The sequence below is a fragment of the Colletotrichum siamense genome (assembly GCF_013390195.1).
Source record: "Colletotrichum siamense strain Cg363 chromosome Unknown KSG_Cg363_contig04, whole genome shotgun sequence".
Taxonomy (NCBI): Eukaryota; Fungi; Ascomycota; class Sordariomycetes; order Glomerellales; family Glomerellaceae; genus Colletotrichum; species Colletotrichum siamense.
Genome location: NW_023501017.1, coordinates 2,164,985 through 2,178,953, shown reverse-complemented (window position 1 = coordinate 2,178,953; position 13,969 = coordinate 2,164,985). Strand labels below are relative to the sequence as shown.

The 13,969-nt window shown below is 54.2% G+C and overlaps 2 protein-coding genes across 2 annotated transcripts; one reads left to right on the top strand and one right to left on the bottom strand.

The window, feature by feature from the left end:
* Window positions 1-2,403: 2,403 nt before the first annotated feature.
* CGCS363_v006521 (acyl-CoA ligase-like protein) lies at window positions 2,404-8,140 on the bottom strand (the record flags this gene model as incomplete). The annotated part of the gene is made up of 4 exons (XM_036638370.1): window positions 2,404-3,166; window positions 3,216-7,820; window positions 7,904-7,926; window positions 8,081-8,140. 4 exons carry the CDS (start codon window positions 8,138-8,140, stop codon window positions 2,404-2,406), a joined length of 5,451 nt encoding a protein of 1,816 aa, XP_036495767.1.
* Window positions 8,141-10,419: 2,279 nt separating this feature from the next.
* On the top strand, window positions 10,420-12,942 carry CGCS363_v006520 (uncharacterized protein; the record flags this gene model as incomplete). The annotated part of the gene is made up of 3 exons (XM_036638369.1): window positions 10,420-10,495; window positions 10,886-12,229; window positions 12,335-12,942. 3 exons carry the CDS (start codon window positions 10,420-10,422, stop codon window positions 12,940-12,942), a joined length of 2,028 nt encoding a protein of 675 aa, XP_036495768.1.
* Window positions 12,943-13,969: the final 1,027 nt, after the last annotated feature.

Sequence of the window (13,969 nt, the reverse complement as noted above, 5' to 3'; positions counted from 1 at the left end):
AGAACCCTTGGGAAATCAATGGACGTCGCGAGGTTCATGGCGCAAGGCTGAGCTCTCGCAAGATTCTCTCGAAATCTAACGACACCGAACAATAGCGTTTATACGTAGGATAAATATTGGATACCGGCGATCAGGACCACCGGAAGATAGGTACTAAGAAAGAACACGTCATGCCAGAAATTAGTGGTTGTGTCCTTCCTTCTAAGAGGAATTTGCCAGGGACTAGCGCAGAGTTGCGGTGGAAGCTTAGAAACGTTTCAAGATGGAACATTCTGGTCGTGTGGTTGTAAGACACCGCGGCTTGCGTGGCTTTATACTCGTCTTCGCTATATTCGCCTTCGCATAGGTCTAGCGTAGCATAGAGGGATATTTTGGTGTTGCTGCCCTAGTCCAGCTTTTATAAGGTTCAGGTTCTGCGGTTCTAATGAAATTCAGAAAAACAATGTAGTGAGAGCCAGAGTTATGACTTCGCAATGCAGGAATGTTATGAAACACCGCCGAAAAGCTTAATTGAGAAGCCAAATTATAAAGGCAGCTAGATATCTGAGAATAAACATGACTCTCCATCATTGTGATACAGGGGCGAGGACAGCATCAGGCGAATGACCTCATGCAAGGTTTGTCAGCGTGAGATGATAGTCGATGAGTGGAGCTAGTGGATGTAGACACGAGAGAAAATCTCACGGGCACGATTTCTTATGCTTGCAAATACCACTTGAGCTTATGTCCTTCATGTTCTGTCGACATTATCTTTAGAGCAGTATTACTTTTGCTTTTCACTCTTGATCTAGAGACCTGGAGCCTGAAATTGATGGAAATACAAATATGGGTAGACTGAAGACCCCTATTTTTACAGAGGCAAGGCTTGTGTGTCGCATAGCAGCCGAAATGGCGAGAGGTACAGAATGTTGTACGAATTCTGTGCCTGAAGACCAAACGGGTGACGTTCTATCTCAACGCACAAAGAATTTACGTGGATCTACCTTGAAGCATGCCGTTCCCTTCGATTCATCACGAATATATGCAGAAAGGTAGAAACAAAGGGCACTAGCAAACGACATGTAATAAGCACTGTCGCATCAGCATCGCGTACAACAATGAAAACCTATCGGCGTGTTCTTCGCTGTTTACCTGTTTGATCAACCATAACCTAACGCAACGACCTTGCAATTGTGTTCTGATAAAGCTGCGAGAGTAGTCCCGCACCTTTTATACTTTGAATTGTGTTGATGTTGGTGCTGCCTTTGGATTCCCCACACATTGCGAGCTTGATTATGCCTACATCCTGAGCCAAGTATGAAGCAAATAAATAACCTCAGCGGATCATAACTGCTATATCCAGAATTACTTCTTTCCATCTTTCTAATTGGTAGCTCGGAGCAAACGTGCCCACGGAGCTCAGAATAGTAGCAGCTTGCGAAGAGACAGACCGGTCACAAGTTTGTGCGAATACGGCCAGTGACATAAACACAATACCACAGCGAACGACAGCGACGGGAAAGACAGAACCGGAGAAAGGATGCTGCCTAACCCATAATAGTACCGACCTCATAAGCCTTGCATTTCAGATGTAATTCTGGAGATGCTAAATAAACCGACCTACAACTTAATTGGCTTTCCTAGAGATCACAGAACGTATCAAGTTTAATATATATAAAACAAGACGAAGGCGAGCCAACTTCAAGCACACACACCGATAAGCGCGGTAGATGTGATCATTCCGTCTTAGAGGTGAAGATCTCATTGGTGATCTATAAATCATAGGCATGGCATGAGACTTTCGAGAGACTTGGAAAGACGCGATAGAATGGTTCTGTGTCTGGACGTATTTCTCCAGCAGGTTAGAGAGCCTATCCTAGCACTGAAAAGCGAGTCTATAGACCCGGCACCTTTGCACAGCGCTTCAACTGCCCTTTGCCCGCGTCCGTCTCTGTCCTGGTTTAATATGACTGGATAGTAGAAAAATACTCAATAAGGAGAAACGTCAGTAACTCTGAACGGCAAGATCTTGAGGCATTGACGGACAAAGACCAACTTGCAACCCATACTCAAAGACATGGTCACCCTACGTTGTCACGGAAGGCCAGATACATCGTGTGAGTCTCGTTCGAACCGCAGGTTTCAGACTTTTATATCGCTCCAGTCGGAGTCTTCTTGGGAGCGACAAGAGCAGATGCCACGTTCAATCTTTGCCAAGTCACGAGAATCCCAGGAACAAAGGGCGATGATGAATTAAAAATGATCTTTTGAGGTATGCACGGGGAATCCTCTATCCAAACACTTCATAATCCCAACTACGGTATCGTAACCATGTCCGACGCCGCAGACTGCCACCCAAGGCTTAACAGAATAAAACACAAACCAAGCCCAAAGGGCCACAATGCCCACCTATGTTCAATGCCATCAATGCCTCTTCTCCAGATCACTGGCAAGGTTCATGTGCATCAATGCTTGAGCAGTCCAGTCGTCGTCTTGGCCGCCGTCCTTGCTCTTCCACAGATCCATGCTTTCACGTCCGTCGACGCCGGGAAGATTGATCTGAGGTGGCGGTCCTCCCGGTCCTGCTCTCGAACCCGGCTTCGCTCCAACTGGCGGCGGTCCCTCGTCACCACCGAATTGGTTAAAGTCGGGCAGGTCGTACCCGTGACCTTGCTGCGCGCTCGCCTGACCCTGGTACATTGTACCTTCGTCGCCCGGCATCTCTGCGATTTGGCCCTGGGAAGGCAGGGCAGCCATGTGTCCGTGCTGCTGGTCGAACTCTTCCTGCTCCAGAATCTGTGGTGCGTGCTCGACGTTGCGAAGGCTGGAGGAGCCAGGCGCCAGGCCACCCATACTGCGTTGACTGCCGATAGAAGCGCGGTGCGGATCTGGTCCGTCCTGAACGCCAGGGTCGCCTCCCATGCTTGCAGGATCCATGTCCCGAATGGCAAACTGCGCTAGGGTACGCATCTTACGGGTAACCCATCCGGCGAGGATCTTGCCGCGCTGCTTCTCGCCGAGGCGGGATCGGGGGAAGTCGCCCTTGTTGACAAAGGCTACGATGTCGACAATGATTTGATGCTCGTTGAGGATGGCGTTGACGATGACTGGGACGACGGAACCGAGATACGCCTTGCGGGTAATTTCGGCGAGTACGACAACGAGACCACCGGCTTGGAAGACGGCACTGCGTTTGTTAGCACTTGTACAACACGGGGTTCGTGCACATGACTTACCATCCACCGCTGACAATGTTTCGGTGGCATCGTTCCACAGATGCTTCAATGTCCATGGGGAAGTGACTCAAACCGTTAATCTCGAATGTTTCACCGATATTGCCGAGAACGAACAAGACCTGCATATCAACCTGCGCACCTCCAGGACCAATAGGCCTGCTCACGTTATGCAGGAAACCCAGGTCACCAGTACGAACGTACTGAATGCTCGGATCACCATCCACTGTCCGGCCGTCGAAACGCTCGGCGTCAAAAATGTCCTTGGAGCCATAGAAGCTCTTAACGCAAGCCTCCGAGTCCACCCAGATTTCACCGTACTCGCCATCGTGGCAGAGTAGTCGGCTCTCGGGATTGACGATGGCAATTTGTGTTGATACAGGGACCATGCCGGAATCCTGAAGGAGCAAAGCCTTGGAGTCTTGTTCGGGATCCACGGGGTAGATCAATCCACGACGCAGAGCCTTAGTGTCCAACCAGAGCTCGATAGGTTCGATGCACATGTATGATCTCGACGCGATCATAGGGTTAAGTACATGCGAGTAAACAGTGTTGATGGCGGTTCTGTCGAGGCCGGTAGCGGCGAAGTGAAGCCGTACCTTCTGGAACACGTCCACGCGTGGCCGACTCTCGGCCGAGATCATCATGTTCTTGAGCTCATGGAGGGTGAAACCCTTGCCCTGCATCATGGCCATGGCATGGTCCAGCATTTGCGGGGTAGCGTAGGTGTCCTTTATCTTGTACCTCGAAAGCGTGACGAATAGTGACATGGGATTTTGGGCGAACTCGACAGGTGAAAGGAGGTACGTCGGTGTTCCGATGTAGATACCCATCAGGCACGAGTGGATAAATCCGAGACCAGTGGTGCTGCGAACGCACCCAAGAACAGGGCGCGAGCTTGTCATCTGGCACGTCTCCTTCTGGACCTTGCACATGCCCAGAATTGTATCGTGGCCGAGTTGAACCGCAATACGGCGCTGGTCAGGCGTCCAATATGTCCAAATGATGACAGCATAACCCGACTGGATCCAGGCGGGTTGCATCATGATGCCGTTGTCTCTCAATCCGCTGCTCTGCTTAGGCGGCTTGGTCGTGTTGTAGTAGTGGGGTATCGGTGTCTTCAAAATGGACGCGGCCTGCTTGATATGGTTCGCAACAGGCTTGAGCTTGACGAGGTGGTCGACATCTTGGTTGACCAGGACAGCCTTGACGCGGAAGTCAGCAACAACATGCAAGAACGCTGGAACGTCCTCGTTCAGACGGTTCTGATCGAGAGGAGCCATCGGGATGACCACCGCTCCAAGGTTGATACAGGCGTGAACCGCAAAGACGAACTCTTCGGAGTGTGTGTACATGAGGATGAGATGGTCGCTTGGGCGGACCTTGACCTTATTCTTCAGGTACAACGCCACAGCTGCAACCTTCGTGTCGAATTTCTTCCAAGTAACGCCCTTGCCCTCCCTGCCACGACCATCTATAGTGCAGTAAGCGAGCTCTTCGGGTTGCCGGGCGACACGCCATTGGATGAGGTCGGTGATACAACCGAAGTTGTTCAATGGCGTGGATGTGCGATCGTCAATGACAACTTCTCTTCTGTCGATACCAGAGTATTGCTTGTCGGCGGACATGAGGATATCGGCGCGAGAGTCGGATGAGATCGGCGACCAGATGCCTCCGATTGGATCAACACCAATTGGCAGATTGAGGACGGCGTGTTCAACGCCGAACTTGACATGGACGCAGGGCAAGTTGCCCAGGTCGAATTCCCGCCTGCAAAGCATGTTACCGATATCTCTGCGTCCGTTCTTCACCACTCTAGGGAGAGAATTAGGAGCCGTAATCATAACGCAGTACAGCCTCAAGTGATGCTCCTGCATCAGGACATCCATGCATCTCTCAGCGAGAGAGTCAAGCAGTGCTGTGTCGAGTTGCCTTGGAGGCCCTCCTGAGGTGAGAGGGGCTGTTGACGCTGCTGGTGATTCAAGCACTACGATTGGTAGATGCTCTTCGTTTACAAAGACGTCGAAAGCCGAGCAGTCGTAGATCTTGGGTACGTTTTTGACAATGCTGACGACGAGATGCTGCACGAAGAAGTAGCGATGCTCCGCGACTTCGGTACCGTGCTCAACCCATTCGACCTTTTGGCGGATTCGGTCCTCGTACAAGCCAAGGACGAAGATCTTGCCCTCAATCACCGTACCAAGCAAGCCGGTTCGCAGGAACTCGGGTTCCACAGGCGTCGGTGTCGGCTCACCTGGGTCGAACTTGTACGGACGGGCGTGGAATATTTGCTCAGTATGCTTAGGAAGAGCCCAGAAACCGCCCGACAGTGAAGGCGAATCGACCCAAAGTTCTCCAACCGCATGTGGTGATGCCAGCAAGCCGGTCTCGGGATCGACGACGGCTAACGTGGCATCGGGTATCGGATAACCAAATGCACCAACACGAACGGCTCCTAGCTCGCTGGTTGCCCGCTTCCGAGCCTCATCTCCTATCGCGAGAACTACAACCTCGTTCGTTTTCAGGGCCTCTCGGTCTAAAAGTACCTCACTGAGCTCGTTCTTAGCGCGCTGTTCGGTAGTAGCAGTACCTCCACCCCCAAGGAGACTGCCGAAGCCGTTGGAAGGTGCCGGTTTTACTTCTTCCTTTTCTTCCACATCGGACTCAACGTCGCTACCCATGTCAAGTTTCAAAGGACATCCCATCCGCTCTTCGCCTCCGAGCCAATCACGGATACTGACAACCATGCCGCCATGTTCTGGTAGGCAGAGCATTGGCGCAACAACCTCACGAGCGCGGGGGTTACGCAGAGGCCTCAGCCATCTGTCTGCCAAGACTTCGTGGAACTCGCTATCGACCGTCAAAGTATCAATAAGACAGAGCTTGACGGTTTGGAAGTTGGGCTCCATGCCCTTCTTGAAGTTTCTCGTCGTCATGGGATCTTGTTGGTAGTTGTAGGCGGCGCGCTTGAGACCGGGGTAATCCGCGATCATGAGGGTTGCCTTGTACTTGGTAATGAGGTGGGCGTAAAGTCCGGCAACCTCAACAGCCTTGTTCTCGAGCCAAACGGTGGTGTGTCCTCCGTAAACAGTGAGGAGAACACCCAAAATCATACCGATGCCCTGTCTGGGATCCAGATACGACAGTAATGTCTCGCTTGTGGCTCCGGCACCGATGAGCCGGCCATTCTTGTCTCGCAGAGTACGGTTGAAGGTATCACCCGGCCCGTTTCCAGGCACCGTAGACACAATTGCGCTCAAGCATGCCATTTGGTGCATGATAGTCCGGTGGCTGAGCACAACACCTCTGAGATCACCAGTAGGGGCCCTTGAAAATTCAATGTAGGCAAGGTCCGGGACCGTCAGAGGCGGAACATCATCTTTGCGTTTCGGGTGGAAACTGCCAAACTCGTTCGTCTTCCACCACTCAACACCCTTGGGCCAATTCAGTTTCTGCGTTGTTATGTCGCGCTGGAATGTCTTCAGATTGTTGTCCGTGGTGAGAGCCAAATGCGCCTGAGTCGACGTGAGAATCAGGTTCAATTTCTGGTAGTCCTGCAAGTCATTGATGGGGACCGCCACGACACCGGCGATGAAACAGCCCAGCAGAGCGATCGCAAAATCGATGACTTCCGTGTCACGGTAAATAAGCGCAACTCGGTCTCCCCTGTAGAGCGAGCTCTTGTCTCGGATGACTTGTGCGACCTTCTCGGCTCTTGAGGCGAGCTTGTCCCACGTAATGGAGGCAATTTCTTTGCCTTTGCTGTCAAGGACCCAGTACGCGGGAAGTTTTGCTGTCGTCTTGCCCCTGTGCCTCAAGACAGCGGCGATATTATCAAACTTTGACATTGGGGTATTGCTGTCGTGCGGGTCGGAGATGGCAAACGGGAGATCGCGAGGTTCTAGGGGCATCTGGTACTCCAGCGACTCTGGTGGAGGTAGATCGTTTGCAGTCAACATGGGTGGTGCCATGGCTGCCGTGGGCGAGAAGGCCTCGCCGGAGGAATATCTATGTCCTCCGCCGTACTCCTCATGGGGAGGTTGGTCAAAATTCTGGCCTCCAGTAAAGCCCGAGAAATAACCTGTCGTGTCCAACATCGTGCCGGTGCGGCTATCGTACTGGTTCTGCGTCTGGTCCATGTAGGCGCCCTGCTGGTCGGGATTGAAGGCGTAGTCGGTCGAAACCATGGTGCCTGATCGAGTGTGCGATTCATTTGGGTTGCCCAAGAAGAGAGAATCATGCTGCTTCATAGTCGGCCGGTGCTCCGCGAGGGGGCCACCAGGTCTGAGGAGGCCCGCGGGGTTCATCTGGGGCGAGCCATAGCCGTCGCCGGGCGAGGTATATCCAGGAGAGGCGTACCCCGCGGATCCATGGCCTCCGTATGGTGATTGCGGTCGTCCAGAGGTTGGGGACGTCGGGCTCGTAGGATCGGAATCTCTACCGCCGAGGGCGGCGAGAGCGGCTGCTCGGTGACCATCGCTCGAGGGATGGATTGAACTGTCTGGTGAGTGTATACCCAGCCCGCCTCTGGTCTCGGGGGCGGCGGGAAATCCGGCTGAGCCTGGGCCCATGTACTGAGAGAGGAGCTGCGTTCGTCGCTTCTGGTATCTGTGAGGGAAGAGGGGTTCGTTAGCCGCTATCGCGCCGACGTGGGGATTTGGAGAGAGGACAAAAGGAGGGGAAATGCCCACCCTTTCTCTGTGATGTCGCCTTCCTACAAGCACAAAAGCGCGTCAGTCAATGCGAGCAAGTCAAGGTTTTGGCAGCGGCTGCGGGTGCTCGGGCACGATGCGCGCGCGCGAGGGCTGTCGAGGTGGTTCGGGTTCGGGGCGGGCTCGCCGCATGGCGCCACGGGGTCGCAAACGTACCTCCAACTCCTTCTCCAGCTCATCGAGCTTGTTTTGCAAGTCGGGGCTTAATTGTGCCATGTTGGAGGATTTCTTGGTTCGACGACTGCAACGGTAACGATGGGAAGGAATGCGAAGAGGGTCTGGAAGTGGCCGAGACCCCCGGGTAAGGTAATGGGCGTTGTGGGGAGAGGTGGGAGTCGTCCAGAGTTAAGGATTAAGGTGAGGTAAAGGAGGGCCGATCGCAAGTCAGGGCACCAGAGCTTTCGATATTGTGGTCGCCCCGATGGCTGGTCGATGTCCCTGACTCTGACTCCGTTTCCCGACTGGTGGCTGCTCTCCTCTGTGCAGAGAGTGGGAAGAGCAAGTCAGGTCCAGCAGAGAGTCCTGCTGGTGTGGATTGCGGATTGCGGGTTGCGTGCGGGTGCAGGTGCAGGCCGTTCCTCATTCTCCTCCACCCAGGCAGTTCGTTCAGTCTCGTGACGTAGGTCGGGCCAGGAAGAGCACCAGGAGCAGCGGCTGCTTTACTGGGTTTGGCCCAAAATGAGGGTGGTGGGCGACTAAGGCGACCTACGAACCTGCCGCCGGGTGCCAGTCGAGAGTCCAGGCCACTTCTCAGCAGTACGTACAGGGCGAGTTCAGGGTTCGAGGCGGGAACACGGGGAGTTGGGTGGTGCGGCACCCGGCCTCAACTGACAAAGATTGGTGGTGGTTGGCTGGATAGCAAGCAGCGATACGAGTGCGAAAACGTTGCGGTTGTCATACCCTGGAGACATGCAGGAGAGAACGGACAGCTTTTCGGCCAAGAAGAGCGCATGTTCTGTAGCAAATGGTGGAATCTGTATGCGCCGCGACGGAGCATCTCAAAGAGTGCTCGATGGGGACATTCACTACGCAGTCCACACTCAGCATCAATGAGGGGCAATTCTGGCAAGTTCATCCTGTTCACCCAGGCCGACAGCCGGTGTCAAGCTGATGATTAGCGTCGAGATCCCGGATTGCAAAGCCCAGCAGACTTTCAGGTACCCGCGAGGCAACAACTCGCAGGGTTTGGGGGTTCGGCTCTGAGGGTGAGGGGAGAAACATCAGCGCATGAGGCTTCATGTCACCAGCGGAAACACCTCGAAATGCGGCACTCGATGATAGCGTCATAGGGACAAGCATCGTTGAGGATCAAATCCGGGATGCGGTCGATGCCAGCAGCCCGAAATCAAGAATCGACCCAGAATAGTAGACGGCCGGTCGGAGGACGTCCCAAACGGGGCAGCCAAGTCACTGGATGACTGAAGGAGGTGACTGCCGGCCCTGGTCCAGCCAACGGCCCAACGCCTTCCATCGGATGCTTCCCTGTTGCGAGGTGCCCATCGATCTCACGCCCCTGGACCTGCCTGAACAAAACAGAAACCATCGCCAATTATGTCAATACTGATGCCCAGCTACTGCAGGCCTAGTAAGTTATTTTTGTTCGCCTGCATCCAGGGACCACACTTCATCTGAGTCCAATCCCGAGATGAAATCCGACAACGGGCACGTCGTTCGTCGTTTGTTTCCCAGCACTGATGAGTGTCTTTTCTTGCCTGCTGGAGAAGGAATCTGCAGATCCATCCCATCTCACGCCGCTCTGCGTCATTGGCTCGTCTAAATGCCCCGATCAGGCCTGGCCCTTTGAACGGCTTAGTGTCGACAAGGATTCATCGACCTTCAAGCGCACGAGCCAACCGCAACGACGGCGGGGCTCTTCGTCGCCAACCTTTTTCTACGACTTACCTAAGTCATATTAAAAAGTTTTCCTCACTACGCGTTTGCTACTTCACTTTCTCAAGCCACTTCGCAGCACTCCGTCGCGAGCATCGTTGGCAGATGGGACTCTTATTTGAGTCGCTACTCTCATCGATGGAGCTTTGCGAACGTGTCAGCTGCCCTCCAGTGGGATGAAAGACGCGATTGGACGCCAGACAAGGAGCTGCCTCCACGCGATCTTTGACTTACCGCCCGGCGCGCCATGAGAACCCATCTCAATGATTATTTGCGCGCCTTGGCTTCGAAGATGATTGTTGGTCGAGAAAGGGTCGAGGCTCCCATCGAGTGGTGTTGGGCCTCAATCCTATCGACTCTGGCTGCAAACAAACCTCCCCAATATCTCAGTCGCATAACTAACAGGTAAGCCGATTCTCCTCGCAGTCTTCCTCCCCAACCCTCTCAGATGATGAGACAATGCAAAAACACAGACCTGTTCGGAAACACTTTGTGTCGAAAAACTTGCTTTGAGCTCCTGATCCTACCTCTTATATCCGCTTCATTCGCAACGCGCAGCTGGTCAGCCACTAACGAATGAAACAGATACCTCAAGAACTCAGACAATGGAGCCAACACTCGCTCGAGTCCTCTTATCCCTATGTCCTCAAGTCACACCCAACTGTCTTGTGCTTGATCAATGTTCCTTTGGCCTCGGCTCATGAAGGCCATTGTCCACTCACAGACACATCTTGTCTCCTCACAGCCGCCTGCTGTTCTGCAGCACTACTTTGTTCATACCATCTATTATAGCAAAATGAAATCTTTATTCACGGAGTTAGCCAAAGAGACAATGCTCTTCTTCACTCTTGACAGTATGGGGGATGACCCAGACGACGAATCATGCCCCAGAACATTTAAACTTGATCGCCCGCAGCTCTTGACCACACACTTCCTGATTCAGACACACCGCAGCATTTCCAGCATTCCATTCAATTCTTATCAACCAATTCTAATACCATTTTTCGAAACCGAAGAAACGACTCGGAGAGCAGTCGGACAGACGAAAGCACCAGAAGAGGAACGTTGCAGTTGAGATCAGGATAGAGAACATGGACTTCGAAAGCTTCGATTCCACCTTCGACATGCCGCCCACATCATTTGATGACTTGTCCGATCCGAATCTCTTCTTCGACTTCGACGCCTGCGCCGGGCCGGTCCCGGACGCGTCTTCAGGCAGCCCGTTGCCCTCTACACAATCAACGGGCGCAACCCCTCCACCAACAGAAACGAACCCCCTAGAGGAGGATTTCACATCAATCTTCAGAGACATCGACCTTGGTGATTACGTCGAGCCGACGATCCAACCGTCCGACATCTTCATCCAGCGGCCCGAGGGCGTACAACCTCCCTCCACGCTCGTGCTACCCTCGGCACCCTCCAACGAGGACAAAGAGGCCTGTTCCGAGGATATCTTCTCCTCCCTCTTGGCCGACCTCTCAGCCCCGACTGAGCCTCAGCAAGGTACCGACGCCTCCCTCTTCTCCTTCCCTTCAACATGGGCCACAAACGACATCGACATGACGTCTTTCACTTGGCCCACTGCCCCAAACCTCGACCTTGACTTGTTCACTTCACCCGAAGTCTCCCTCCCCGAGACAAAGACATCCACCGCCCTGACCACCATCGAGTCTTTCTTCTCAGACCTCTCTACCGTCTCGACCGGTGAAATCCCATTCACATTCGACGAAGAGGCGGTATCCCTCCTTTCCACTCTTCCGCCAGCCGTCTCCCTAACCTCACCGCAGTCCATTTACCCCCCGCCATTCCCTTCGACTACACTCTCGACAGCAACGACAACACTCCAGCACCCACAGCCAATCGCCACAGCATCTCCTACCTTCATCAAATCCGAGCGCTGCAGCGTAGAACCGTCTCATAGCTTCGCACCCTCAAGCATAGTCGATTTCCAGGGCCAACTCCTCGCCACCCCAGTCCCCTCAACAACCGCCTCCCCCGCGCCCTCCGCCCGCGACACAACTCCGCCAGTCGTCAATGGCAAGGTAATCAAACGCATCCCCCGTCCCGCGAAAGCAAAAGACATCGACGCCTCAGACTGGTACGCCGTGCCCCCCGCGACGCCGGACTGGGGCGGCCCTTCTCCCGCGACCAAGCCCCTCTTCCAGTACAGACCAACCGGCGAATGGAAACCCGAATGCCGCTTCTCGCGTGACGAGCTCCTGCACTACATGACGGAGCGTAAGCGCCTCTCCCTCCCGCTCACCATCTGGATACAGAACCATCCGCACGGCTGCACCAGCCGCGTCCCGGACCCGAGGACCCTCAAATGCCGCTGGAACGGCTGCCCCGTGCCGACGGGCACCATCCTGAAGGGCTTCTGGAGGGTCTGCTTCGACGAGCGGCCAGAGTCTTCCGGTAAGGAGTACAACCCGTTCTTCAACGCCGGGTACATGCATCTGTACTGTATGGACCGGTGCTTCGACCTCTTCGAGATCTCGGAAGCGTTTGACATGCGCCCAGACGCGAGACACTTTGAGAAGGAGGAAAAGAACCCGATGGCCATGAACCGAGACGGCGACGAGATGGTCATGGAGTACGAGAACTGGCGCGAGGCGCAGAAGCAGGGCTACGAGGAGTGGAGGGCACTCTGCGAGACGAACAAGGTTCTCGGCCTGCCTACGGAGAACCGCGTCGTTGAAAAGCAGCAGAAGCTATGGTACACCCTGACTACCAAACATCTCGCCCTGGAGACCGGTGTCCGACAGCAGATGCGGGATTCCCGCGGCGGCATATCCATCGATCAGCACAGGGGCGACCTAGGCTGGTACGTCAAAAAGGTGAACGAGAGGAAGAAGCGGGCAAAGGCGCAGAGAGACGCCGGGTCAAGAGCGCTTGCTCGATTGGCCGATTGCGAAGAGATCTTTAGCGAGGATGAGGAAACTCCCCAGAGCGCAGTGGACGATACCAAGGCCACTAAGAAGACACCGCGCCGCAAGGCTGAGGATGACGGGCGCAACGCTGAGCTGGCCGAAACAAACGGCAATAAGCGCCAACGCTGCCTGGTGGACGAGTGTGAGTTGGACGACAGCCATAAACGCCAGCGCCGTCAGTGCAAATCAATCTCATGATCCGTCCTTCGGTTCTCGGCACTGGACTGGGCACGTCCCACGCAGCCTTGGTCTGTTGGCTGGCCCTGAAACCATTCTGCAGATGGAGACCTCGGTGTCTTTGTGCGCCATTCTGTATATAGTTTATTCATCCTCTCTTTCGACTCGAGCTAGGTCCTCGAGCAATTTGCCAGCGTATCTTTGTTTACTTAGACTTAATCTTGCCTACTTGACAAGGGTGTATGGGATGACGGAAAATATTTCGGAGCACAAAGGCCGGTAGCCAACGGGCTAGGTAGACAAAAGTAGACAGACACATATATCAAAAAGTCCCGCTAAGGAGCGCGTACATGCTTTCCCCGTTGTTGCGGCTGTGAGACCTGACTCACTATCCAGGCTCAAGCCAAGGGTTTGCCAAGTATTGGAGTTGTTGGACCGGGGCAGCCGCAAACGCCCTGTCAGACAACGGTCCCAAACGGTCGGGCATGAGAGGGCGGCGCAGAGCACACGCTCACGCTAATGGCCACGATTTGATCGTGAAAAGAGGGTTCGCAGAGATTGGGAAAGCTTGGACAGCCGCCCGCGGGCTTGCACGGCGGCGGCCGGGGAGGGGAAGGGGGAACCGGAGGAGAATTTGGGTGATGAAGGCGGCTGTGGCACCCTTAATAGCGGGGCTTTCCACACAAGAAAGTTTCCATAAGGGACAGCCTCATGGCACGCTAGAGGCGCCAATAGATGCAGCGACATGGATTGGGTGAGCATCGTGATGGACTTTCGTCCGCATTATGGCATGGTTTGTGAGCAGACAGAATTCAGCATAGCGCAAGCAATGTCGGAGCAACGGAGGTTGAAAGCGGGTTGTAGATGTGGACAAATGAGTCGCAGGTTTGGCTGGTGGGAATCGCTGGCACACAACTGCAGCGGCGAGGCCGAAGGCGGGTGAGGCGCTAGTGCAGAATGGATGCAAAGCTGCGTAACGACGACTGAAGTCTCCTCGCTGAAGACGGCGTGTCCATGGCGCTTGTATCGACACAGCAAGTGATCCGCC